The 12,316-nt window shown below is 38.0% G+C and overlaps 1 protein-coding gene across 2 annotated transcripts; it reads left to right on the forward strand.

Moving 5' to 3' along the window:
- The first annotated feature begins 3,060 nt into the window (after nucleotides 1–3,060).
- On the forward strand, nucleotides 3,061–8,129 carry LOC142551114 (uncharacterized). Of its 2 annotated transcripts, XM_075660164.1 has the most exons (3): nucleotides 3,061–4,108; nucleotides 4,298–4,464; nucleotides 7,764–8,129. In XM_075660164.1, exons 1-3 carry the CDS (start codon nucleotides 4,008–4,010, stop codon nucleotides 7,817–7,819), a joined length of 324 nt encoding a protein of 107 aa, XP_075516279.1. In that variant the 5' UTR covers nucleotides 3,061–4,007; the 3' UTR covers nucleotides 7,820–8,129. The 2 variants fall into 2 exon arrangements, 1 of the variants encoding a protein (XP_075516279.1); XR_012821496.1 differs by lacking the exon at nucleotides 7,764–8,129 and having other exon boundaries at nucleotides 3,061–4,043; nucleotides 4,298–4,429.
- The last annotated feature ends 4,187 nt before the right edge of the window (nucleotides 8,130–12,316 follow it).

The raw sequence follows: 12,316 nt of genomic DNA on the forward strand, positions 1-12,316 counted from the left end.
AAAAGAAAAATGATTTATATATGCATGAATTTTTAAAGTGATGAAAATATGAAACGTTGGAGGAGTTGATGTAATTATGACTAATACGATGATTATGATGATACAATGATTATGATGATATGTAAGGCCAATGCTCAGTTGACGGGTGAGAGTGTCGCTGATGTCCCCGTCGCCCAGTACTTTGTTTACACGTAGTTGGATCCATCGACCTTCAACTGATACGAAAGTTACAATTAACGTTCCGAATTAAATAAAAAGAAAAACGTATACGTATATGATGAAAAGGAAAATGATTATGATGAAAAAAAAATGTTTATGTTTATGCATGTTCATGGAAGCTATTTTAAGTAAAAGTATTTTCACAGTTGCATGTGATTGTATATGTATTACTTGTTATCATGATTATGGTTTGCTGAGTCAATAGACTCAGTAGGTGTGCTAGATGCATGTGAGCATGATTTGGATGGAGGATTTGTTGGTTGATCTATTTGGACTGAAGGTGCACACAACCGAAGGACCGTCGGTAGCTTTCCGCACTTACGATTATGATTTATGATTTACGATTATTTAAAGATTTTACGACTTTTATATATTTTTGAGAGATTTAAGAGTTTATGATTTATTTTGCAAAATGCTAAGTTAGGTTTGGTAAAATGATTTGCGTTCTTATGTTTTGGATGCTATCTTTTGGATTTTCAAATAATTAATTGGTGAGTTTATTTTAAAGGATATCAAACATATTTATATATTTATGCATGGTGTTTTCGGCCAAGTGGTTTGGAAAAAAAAATTAGTATATTTTTAAAAAAACGAGTAGTGGACATTTCATCTTCACTCATTGCTCCCACCAACCAAATTAATTGAGATATGAAGGTCGATTATAGGCTACTTGCAGATATTGTTGTTCTTGTTTGCTATCTATTGGAAGGAATTCCAATCATCGGGATTAGTTGTTCTTGTCTGCTATCTATAGGAACAATCAAAGGCAAAAGTGGTGGATGTTGTGAAACTTCACAAAATGAATTTGTTGGACTGGAACATTGTAGAGCCATACCGAGTAAAGAATACGCCAATAGGTTCCATGCTATTAGTAGTCAAGATTGAGATAGGTGAGGAAGAAAAGAAGAAGAAAGTCTCGAAGCAGGCCAGGACACCGGCTAAGGAAATTGAATGAAAACAGATTCACTCTTCAGATTCTAAAGATGATCGAGATAAGTTTCTTCTCAATCAAGTATTCTTCGACAAATAAAAGAGTACGGAGAGGCCCAAAATCTAGATGATAAAATTGATTAAGCACATCAACACTCCTTTGGTTCCTGCCCCAATCCCAGCCGTTTTCATCTTTTCTCTATCAAAAGGATTCACAATTCCTGAGCGTGACATCTTTTATACTCTTTTTGGGCTACATCTGATCGATACCAAGGCTAAAAGAAAGGATATCCTTGTTCCCCGCTAAAACATTGTTCAATGTGCAAGTTGACATCAACCTAACTATAGATCAGGTTAATCAAAATTCCAAAGAGAGAATGGCAGAGCTCGACCATTGTGTAGACTTCCGAACCTTTGTACATTTTTTGTGATCCGGAAGGAAAAAAGGGTCAAGGAAGTTGTTGCCCTTGATAAGAAGATGTCACAATTTGACTTTGACCAATCTAAGATGGATCCCTCCTCTCCCATGCTTCAAGACCAAATTGTTGGAATAGAAGGAGTTCACAAGGAAGCAGTGGACACTACAACAAATTTATTATTCAACAACTGTCAAACAACAACGATTTTATTGGAAACCGTTGTAATTTATATTTTAACAACGATTTTAATAAAACCGTTGTGTATTAGCGGTTTTTTCAAAGCTACGACAACGGTATATGAGAAACTGTTGTAGTTTTGCGTGTTTTTTCGTAGTTACAACAACGGATTTTCAGAAACCGTTGTCTTATTGTTTAAACAACGGTTTTATAAACCGATGTCTATTAGCGTGTTTTTTTGGACAAACGACAACAGTTTTAGTAAACCGTTGTTGATTAGCGTGTTTTTTGGACAAACAACTAAGGTTTTAGCTAACCGTTGTTGATTAGCATTTTTTTTTTGGAAAACAATAACGATTAGCTATAACCATTGTTGATTAGTGTTTTATTGGAGAAACGACAACGTTTTTAGCGAACCGTTGTTAATTAGCATGTTTTTTTGGAAAAAGACAACGGTGTTATATAACCGTTGTTGATTAGCGATTTAAAATTTTGTTAAAATATGTATTATTAAATACATATTTAGTTAGAGCCATCAATTTAGATTGTTCTCGTCGAGTTAGCCCATCCCGCCACATAATTTAAGTGAGTTGGGTTGAAAAAATTTCAACCCAAAAAAAGGCGAGCCTAGGCTGGTCAACCGCGCGGGACTAGGTGGGCCAACCCAAGCGGTCCGTGGACCTGGAAAAAACAAATTTTTTTGTATTTTTATATATGATAATATAAGTATTTTTTAATGAAATTTTTGAATATTTTTGTATTAATTAATTTGTATAAAATATACAAGTATGAAATCAATAATTAAAAATTTTATTGATATTTTTTTCCATAAATGTTTATTTATGAAATGAAAATTTAGATATATTATAATGGTTTATTATTTTATTTTTTTGTTTTATTTTTTTAGTCTGATCTGCGAGTTGTCTCGTCTGACCCACAATTCACCTTGGGTTGGGTTGGGTTGAAAATTTCCATCCGGTCGGGATTGTGGGCCGGCCCACCATACCCGCCAAATGACTGGTTTTTTGCGAGCTGACCCGCCTCGTCTTGGATTGGCCCGTCTGATAGCTCTATATATAATTGTAATTAATTATCTTTTAATTTTGAGATTTTAAAATTATTGTTGATATGTTAATTTAAAATAATTATTTATATCTAAAAAATTTAAAAATATATTATAATGTCTATTTTATAATATCAAATATTAAAATGGTATCAAATACATTTGAAGTTTAAATATTATTATGTTTTTAAATTATCAAGATCGGATTAAAAGAGATACTTAATTAAACTCAATTATTGGTGTGAATATAAACCTACAGCTGATGTTTTCAACGAAGAAAAATAAAAACCTAATTGCTTCATTCCCTCATCGTTCATCTCCCTCGCCATCTCGTCTTCGCACCTCCTGTAATCGTAGCTCCGAACACCGCCTCAGCTAGACGAAGACGTCACCAGCCCGAAGCAACTTTAACAGAAGGAAAACAAGCCCGGATCTAGCAAGCGCGAGCCTTCTTTGCTCGGTTGTTCCAGTGCGCGCGATTCCAACATATTTTAGGTGAGTTTGTGCTTCGATTTCTTGGGTGTTTTGTGTTTAGTTGAGGTTGTGCTTCGATTTTTTTGGGTTTTCATTGTATTAAACCTCTTATATTACATGAGATCGCAGCTAACTATATTGCAGAAGCTCATATCATTTTCCCATGTCTCTAAACCTTCACTGTTAGGAACATATATCATTACTGTGTTGGTTCATATTGTGAAGAAATAGAGATCGAAATTACAGAAATTGGGGGTTGGCTCTATGAAGGGTTCGTATGGTTCGAGAAGAGGAGGAACCGTTGGAAGACTAAGCAATTGGAGAAGGACTATGATGTCTTGAAGAGCCAATTCGAAGCACTGAAATCGGATAACAATGCCTTCTAGTTTCAAAACAAGATACTTCAATCACAAGCCATTTCATTTAATCATTTACTTTTCACTTCTTCTTTAAATGTTCTTTAACTTGTCAATGTTGAATTTGGTAAATAACCCCATAATGTAATCAGCCATAGGATCTTTAATTGTTGAGCAAGTTGATTAAACCAAGTTGGTAATTTGACTAGTTTTTACTGTTTGATTGCAGTTATTTTACTTGTATTTACTGCGACAGACCAATTTCAAAGGTGGCAAGCTATCAGGAGCAAGCTTCTTTGATGCGGATTTGAGTTATGGTTGTTTTTCAAGTGTAGTTGTGTCACGTGATGGGCCTGATATGAATTTTTCATGCTTTATGTGCACAAAATTGAAGGTGACAATGGGGTAGGAAATTTGCTTACTTTCAAGTTTACAGTCGGTAAAAAAGTTGCGGCGGAGATTTCTTGCAAGTATGTTTCTGCATATTTATGAATTAAATTAATTTCATTGTTGATAAAGCCATCGCAACGAAAATACAGCAAATGAAGCTATGTAACACAACCATTGTTGATAGATTCGTCACAACATTGATGTCTAATTTTGTTGTTTACAACTATTTTGAACACCAACCTAACAGTATTTTTACAATTTTTTTGAAGGATTTCACTCATTGCTGGTTGGTTAGCTGTACGTATAATGGACAAAGATTGGATGTCAAAGAATAGGTTGTCACATGAATATGAGGCTGGGGTGGAGTATTTCTTGCAGTTTGCATCACGAAACGCTAACAATCCGAATGCAATGCCTTGCCCATGTGCAAAATGCGGTAATCTAAAGACGAAAGATATTTACACTATAAGGGCTCATTTGTGTTGTAATGGTATAGATTTAACCTATCAAACATGGATTTGGCATGGCGAAAGATCTATGTTCGGGAACTCAATGAATGATAGTGATCGAGTAGGGCAAGATGAACGCAAATATTTTACCGAGGAACCTATAAGTATGATACATGATGCATATGATAGTTATGCTGAGAATTCAAACCAATTCCACAAGCTACTTAGAATCTTACCATGAAGTCATTAGACAAGCGACTGATTACAAATGAACTCCAATAATCTCAAGTAATACCAAACTCAGTAGGTGGTTCTTTCAAATCCTTAGTTTTATCCCGCTTGCTAAAAATGAACTTTTGAGTGAGAAAAGCTTTATACTGTCGCCACTTGTTATTTGAAGAGTTCAGACATACCTTCTTCCAGCTTCGATCAATATTGTACGTCAGCTGTAGAAGTCATATTAACCCATAACATTAAACATATCATAACCATATGAAAACTAATTAAAATAGTCAAAACATTATAACTTACATTAACTGATTCCCATATTAATTCTTTGAGTCTGATAACTTAACTTTACCTTTTCTCGAACAAGAACTCCAATATAACTTTGCATCTCACCTGCAAATTCTCCTACTGGCTGTCCCAATTTATTGAACCTTACATCCTTTCTAATTCCATGAACCCTTTGCCTAACAAGCCTATCCAAACGTGTATGACCTCTAGATGATCTTGTTGTTTCGGTCTCTGTACATTCCAAAACTGTTTTTCCCCCACAAATATTGTCAGTGGCAGAATATGCAGTATTCTGTTTAGGCTTCTCATTCTTTGACATCCTGTAAGCATTTACAATTTGCTAGGAAATCACAAAAATGCACTATGCAACGCATGTCATAAAAAAGTTAGTATTCACTTCTTTATTTTTCTTTCTACGTGAAACTGTAATGTGCAGAACAGTAAGGGAGTGTAACCTATTATGCTGGTTCAAGTCATTTAGGATTGCACTTAATTATTGTCAACCCAATACCCATCACAATCTTCACGAATGCATGGCGGTTCATTTTCATCTATTCCATCAACATCCATTGGTATAAACCCTCGTATAAAACATTGATAGTGGGTTACAACATTTTCCAATTCATCACCATTCATGTATTCAATGTACTCTCTGGTGGGACTTGCAAGTACAACATGCCATGCAGGATCTTGAGGATCTTCAATGTAAAACACCTGCTTTGCTTGACTGCCCAAGATAAAAGAGTCAGACTTGAATCCAATTATCTTCAGGTTTACCAACGTGAAACCAAGATCATCAACTTTAATACCGTTAATATTCTCAATTCAATTACATTTAAACATTGAAATTTGAAACATTTGGTAATCAAGTTCCCATATTTCTTGAATAACTCCATAAAAAATCATGTTTGACGCAACTGGATTTTTATCCTTTGCACTAGCAACTTGCATTGTCGTTGCGACTAAGCGTACTCCGGAATTTTGCACAACTCGTATATCATCTTGCTCTTTTGTATGATAAGTGACCCCATCAATCAAATAACTAGAGTACTTTAACACTTGTTTGCTAGGTCCGCGCGCTATCCACTTCAATCTTTCTGAAATTTCACGATTGGAATTGCCAACTGCACTTGCAACCTACATTTCACAAAGTACTAAAATTTATCCTTAAGTTTTAAAAAACCCCATAATACTGATATTTAGACAGCTTACACTATCACGTAACCAGTTAATAAAGGTTCGATTATGCTCATCTTGTAACCACCTTTTGGACTTAGCCTTATGAGGAAATTTTGCATCAAAAAATGTCATGTGTTCCCTGATGAAATGATTAAGGATAAGTTAACCAATTGAATGTAAAAAAAATATCAAGAAAGTAACCAACCCCAAACCTTCCCCAACTGACCGAAACCATAAAACAGCCCCCACGTTCGATGATGCAGCAGCTTGTGCTCCGCCTATTCTATGCGCAACCAGACAACTTCAGACCTTTCAAAGGCTGATAAATAACATCTAAACACATCCTAATACAATCCCATATACAACAGCAATAGCCTGGACGATCCACATGAAGCCTACCTATCAAAAACTCATGAAAATTTGAAGGATCATGCGCAGAAAAATTTCAGCATGCAAATACATGTTTTGATTCAAATCTGTCATGTATAAAAAAATTTTCATGCATATTCATCATCGGATAATAGTATATAACAAAATTGATGCGTCAATAAGGGTTTAGAACATGTCTTTGCGTATATGTTTTCTTTTGTTTGTGTGCACGCGTTTTTATCTTTTTTTTAAAAAAAACATACCAAATTTAATTAAATGCTAACTAAAAAATTTAATTAAGACATAAAAGAATTAATAATTTAATTAAGACATAAAATAAGTAATAAAATACTAAAAATCATGCTCAATAATTGAATATCCTAATTTTGGAAATTTGGTAATAAGATGTTTAAAATCTTTAGATTCAACTAAAATTTTAAATTTGACTTTAAAATTCTAAAATTCATAAATCATTTCAATTAACTAAGTTCTTGGCTAAGAATAAAAATATAACATTTAATTTTAGCACCTTAATCGTCTCCGATCTCCTATCCCCGGCTAAGCAGCGAATATTTGCCTAAAAAACTAAACTCGAGAAATAACATTAAATCCCATAACATAACCACATAAATATTTAAAATAAATTAAACATGTTGAATGCATCATTTAATCCATTTAAATCATTTAAATTAAATAAATTATTAAATTATGCATGCGACTTACATATATTGGTTTTCTACAATTCCTCCTCCCATTAACAAAATTTCGTTCTCGAAATTAAGGCTTATCAAACAAGTCTGGATAGTGACTCCTCATCTTTGCTTCGGTTTCTCAAGTAGCTTACTCATCGGAATGATTCAGCTACTTAACCTTTTACCGACTTGATGTCTTTGTTCTGTAACCTCCTCTCTTGTCTCTCTAGAATCTAAATAGGTCTCTCCTTGTATGAAAGGTTCGGTGAAAGCTGTAACGGTTCAAAGTTCAATACATGTGAAGGACTCGCCATGTACTTTCTCAACACAGAAATGTATATGCATGTATGTATGTATGTATGTATGTATGTTCGAGCATACGTTTGCATGTTCAAGTTCCAAGAATGATATGCTCAAGTTTTAGTATGTATGCTCTATTTTGAAGTTACATGTGGTTTTATTACGTATTACTTGTTACTTCCAGATTATACGTGTGGAGTCTTTAGACTCACTAGACTCGATCGATACAGGTGAGAGTGATGTCGAGGAGACTAGGGGTGGGGACCAAGGAGCTGGCTTGGACTGAGCAGGAGGCTATACCCGAGGACCGCCCAATGTTATTTTAAGAATTTATGAAAGTTTCAAAGACTCTGATTTCATGTTTTGTTTAAGATGTGTAAACAAGTATTTCCGTTGGCAAAACTCCATGGTGAACTTTTATGGCAAATACTTTTGATTGAACGATGAATTGACGACCGAATTGATTGTTATTTTTTGTATTTAAGAAAATTTTTAATTTTTCCGTAAATTTTGAATAGTTAAAAGTACGATACGTTACAGTTGGTATCAAAGCCAGGTTCTTGTAAATGGTTACGCCTACTGCCATTTGCGAGAAGCTCACGAAGTCACACCTCAAGTCTGTAAGTTGTAAAGTTTTAAATTCTTCTATGTATTGCGCATCATGTCGCGATTTCAGCATGTACATGTTTTAAGTTCAAATGACGTGCATCTTTGATATTTATATATATCTTCATGCATGTTGAGTTTACGTGTTGGGTAAATTCTTTGAACAGTATGCCTCCTAGACGTGTGTTAAACCGGGGAGCCAGAGATGAGGGCAGAGATGCCCGAGATGCGGAGAGAGCCAATCCTCCTCCTCCACCGCCAAATATACAGGCTCAGATGCTTGCAGGCATGACTCAGTTTTTCGCCCAGTTCATGGGGAACCAGGCTGCAGTAGACACAGGGGCGAGGCCCCGACCGGAAGCGATTTATGAGAGGTTCAGCAGGATGAACCCAAAAGAATTTTCGGGGATTACTGACCCGATGGTGGCCGAAGGGTGGATCAAGTCGAATGAGGTAATATTTGACTTTATGGAGCTGCAGGACGCAAACAGGGTTAGGTGTGCCGTCTTCTTACTAATCGGAGATGCTAGAATATGGTGGGAGAGTGCGTCAGTATCGGTGAATCTGCAGACCCTTTCTTGGGATGGGTTTAAAGAAGTGTTCTACTCCAAGTACTTCAATGAGGAAGTACAATCTAGACCGACAAAGGAGTTTATGACGCTGCGGCAGGGAGACAGCAGCATGGCTGCATTTGTCAGGAAATTTGAGAGGGGGTGTTACTTTGTACCACTGATATCAAATGATGCCCAGGCTAAGGTGAGGCATTTTCTCAATGGGTTGCGGCCGATCTTGCTGCGTGATGTGAAGGTAGCGGGTCCTACAACCTATGCAGTCGCTGTGACGAGAGCTTTAGCGACTGAGCAGGACCTGTAGGATATTGAGAACGACCATCAGTGCAAGAGGCCTTATCAGGCACCGAGCAGCAGCAGCATCAGCATCAGCATCAGCAGCGACCTTAGTTCAAGAGGCCTTGCCCGGGGCAGCCGGGGAAGAAGCCATACCAAGGACCACCGAAGGGCAAGGGTCCTATCTCTCAACCGCAAGCTCCTCAGAAGCCGGAATACCCAGTGTTCCCAAAGTGCAACCGTCAGCACAGGAGCCAGTGTTTATTTGGATCAGGCAAATGTTTCAAATGCGAATCCAGTGACCATATTGTGAGAGACTGCCCACAGTGGAGGCAGCCGACCCAAGGAAGGGTGTTCGCCATGCATGCTCAGGAGGCGAACCCAGACACGACACTGCTGACAGGTAATTTATTTAATTTAGTACAATAATAAAATTTTGCCTTGCATGCTTGTTTTGATTTGGGATTATTAGGATGCTAGTTGGCATTTTGGTGTCTTTTATTGCATGGGGTTAATGTTAGAATTTTGAGGATATAAGTTGGTGTGTTGTGCTAACGTCTTTCAGGAAATATTTTCATAAAGAGATTAGCCATTCACTCCTTTATCTCGGAGACATTCGCTAATCATTTAGACATCAAGTCTATTGGCCTTGATGTGAACTATTCAGTGACGGTCCCATCAGAGAAGAGTTATTAGCTACTAGCGTGGTCAGAGATATTGATCTAGAACTGCATGGCCACCTGGTATATGCCGATCTGATAGTGTTTCCCATGCCAGAATTTGATATTATTTTGGGTATGGACTGGCTGACAAAGAATAGAGTCCTGATTGATTTCCAAAAGAGGTCAGTGTTAGTAAGGCCGTTGGGCATGGAGCAGTTTCTATTTGAGCCAGACAGATGGAGAAGTTTTCCTCGCATGATTTCTTGCATGCAGGCTCGGAGACTAATTTCTAAGGGGTGACAGGCTTTCTTGACCAGTATTATTTCTGCACCTGACGTATCCACTCCATCTTTATCCGATGTGCCATTAGTCAGAGACATCCAGACGTCTTTCCTGACGATGTCACAGACCTTCCACCAGAGAGAGATGTGGAGTTTGCAATTGATCTCATGCCAGGCACCGTGCCAATTTCTAAGGCACCGTATCAATTAGCTCCAGCTGAGATGTTAGAACTCAAGCAGCAGAATCAAGAGCTCCTAGACAAGGAATTTATTCTCCCTAGTTTCTCACCATGGGGCGCACCGGTGCTATTTGTAAAGAAGAAAGACGGGAGCATGAGGCTGTGCATCGATTACCGAGTGTTGAACAAGGTAACGATCAAGAATAAATACCCATTCCCAAGGATCGAGGACTTGTTTGATCAGTTGCAGGGAGCTACAGTGTTCTCAAAAATAGATCTTCGATCAGGGTATCACCAGCTGAAGGTAAAGGATGCAGATGTGCACAAGACAACTTTCAGAACTAAATATGGGCATTACAAATTCTTAGTGATGCCATTTGGATGGACAAATTCTCCAGCATTATTCATGGACCTCATGAATCGAGTATTTCAGCCTTATCTTGATCAATTCGTCATAGTGTTCATTGACGATATTCTTATTTACTCGAAGAGCCATGAGGAGCACAGTCAGCATTTGAGGAAAGTTTTACAGATCCTGCAGAGTCGCAAGTTGTTTGAGAAGTTCATTAAGTGTGAATTCTTATTGGAGAAGGTAGCGTTTTTGGGTCACATAGTTTCTAGCAGTGGGATTGAGGTGGATCCAGCAAAGGTGGCAGCTGTTAAGGAATGGGTTGAGCCAAAGAATGCATCAGAGATCCGCGGTTTTCTGGGTTTAGCCGGTTACTACCGTAAATTTATTCAGGGGTTCTCGTCGATAGCAGTGCCGCTCACTTCACTGACCAAGAAGAATGCTAAATTCATGTGGAATGACGAGTGTCAGAAGGGCTTTGATACATTGAAGCAAGCTCTTATTTCAGCGCTAGTGTTATCCATGCCATTAGGGCAAGACAATTTCGTTCTATACACCGATGCATCTAAGCTCGGATTAGGCGCAGTGTTGATGCAGCATGGTCGGGTTATATCTTATGCTTCCAGACAGTTAAAGGTGCATGAGAAGAACTACCTGACTCATGATTTTGAGTTAGCAGCCGTCGTCTTTGCATTGAAGATTTGGAGACATTAATTGTACGGTGAGAAATTCCATATATTTTCTGATCACAAAAGTCTCAAGTATTTCTTCACGTAGAAGGAACTGAATATGAGACAGAGATGATGGTTAGAGCTGGTGAAAGACTACGATTGCGAGATTAGCTACCATCCGGGGAAAGCTAATGTTGTGGCAGATGCCTTGAGTAGAAAAGTTGCAGTTGTAGCACAATTGTCAGTGCAGAGACCTCTTCAGTATTAGATCCAGAGATTTGGGTTAGAGGTATATCCCAAGGGCAGAACTCCTAAGCTATCTAATTTGACAGTTCAGTCTTCCTTGCTAGACCAAATCCGTGCAGGTCAGTTTTCAGATGAGCAGTTACAGAAATGGAGACTGAAAGATGAAGCCAAGGGCAGTGTACTCTACACAGTGTCGGATGGTATTGTGAGATACAGAGATAGAATATGGGTGCCCAGTGTTGATTCAATCCGAGAGGATATTCTGACAGAGGCACATACATCTCCGTATTCCATTCACCTAGGAGGCACCAAAATGTACAAGGACATGCAAATCCTTTATTGGTGGCCAGGAATGAAGAGCGACATCCGCAGATTTGTGTCCGAATGCCTCACTTGTCACCAAGTGAAGGCAAAGCATCAGAGGCCAGTAGGAATGCTTAAGCCGCTCCCTATCATAGAGTGGAAATGGGAGAATATCACAATGGAATTTTTGGTTGGTTTGCCGAGGTCAGTCAGAGGGTCAAATTCAATTTGGGTTATAGTTGATCGACTCACTAAGTCAGCGCATTTCTTACCAAGGAAGACGACTTTCTTCATGATGCAATATGCGGAGCTTTATATCAGGGAGATAGTTCGATTGCATGGAATCCCAGTGTCTATTGTGTCTAACAGAGACCAAAGATTCACATCATCCTTTTGGAAGAGCCTTCATGCAGCCATGGGGACGAAGTTGTTATTTAGTGCGGCTTTTCACCCGCAGATAGATGGCCAGTCTGAGCGAGTGATTCAGATTCTGGAGGATTTAATGAGAGCTTGTGTAATTGACTTCCATGGGAATTGGGAATCAAAGCTACCCCTAGTGGAGTTTACCTACAACAACAGTTTTCAGTCATCGATAGGAATGGCACCCTACGAGGCATTGTACGGAAGGAAGTACAGATCAT

Source organism: Primulina tabacum, chromosome 7 (assembly GCF_025594145.1).
Source record: "Primulina tabacum isolate GXHZ01 chromosome 7, ASM2559414v2, whole genome shotgun sequence".
Lineage (NCBI taxonomy): Eukaryota > Viridiplantae > Streptophyta > Magnoliopsida > Lamiales > Gesneriaceae > Primulina > Primulina tabacum.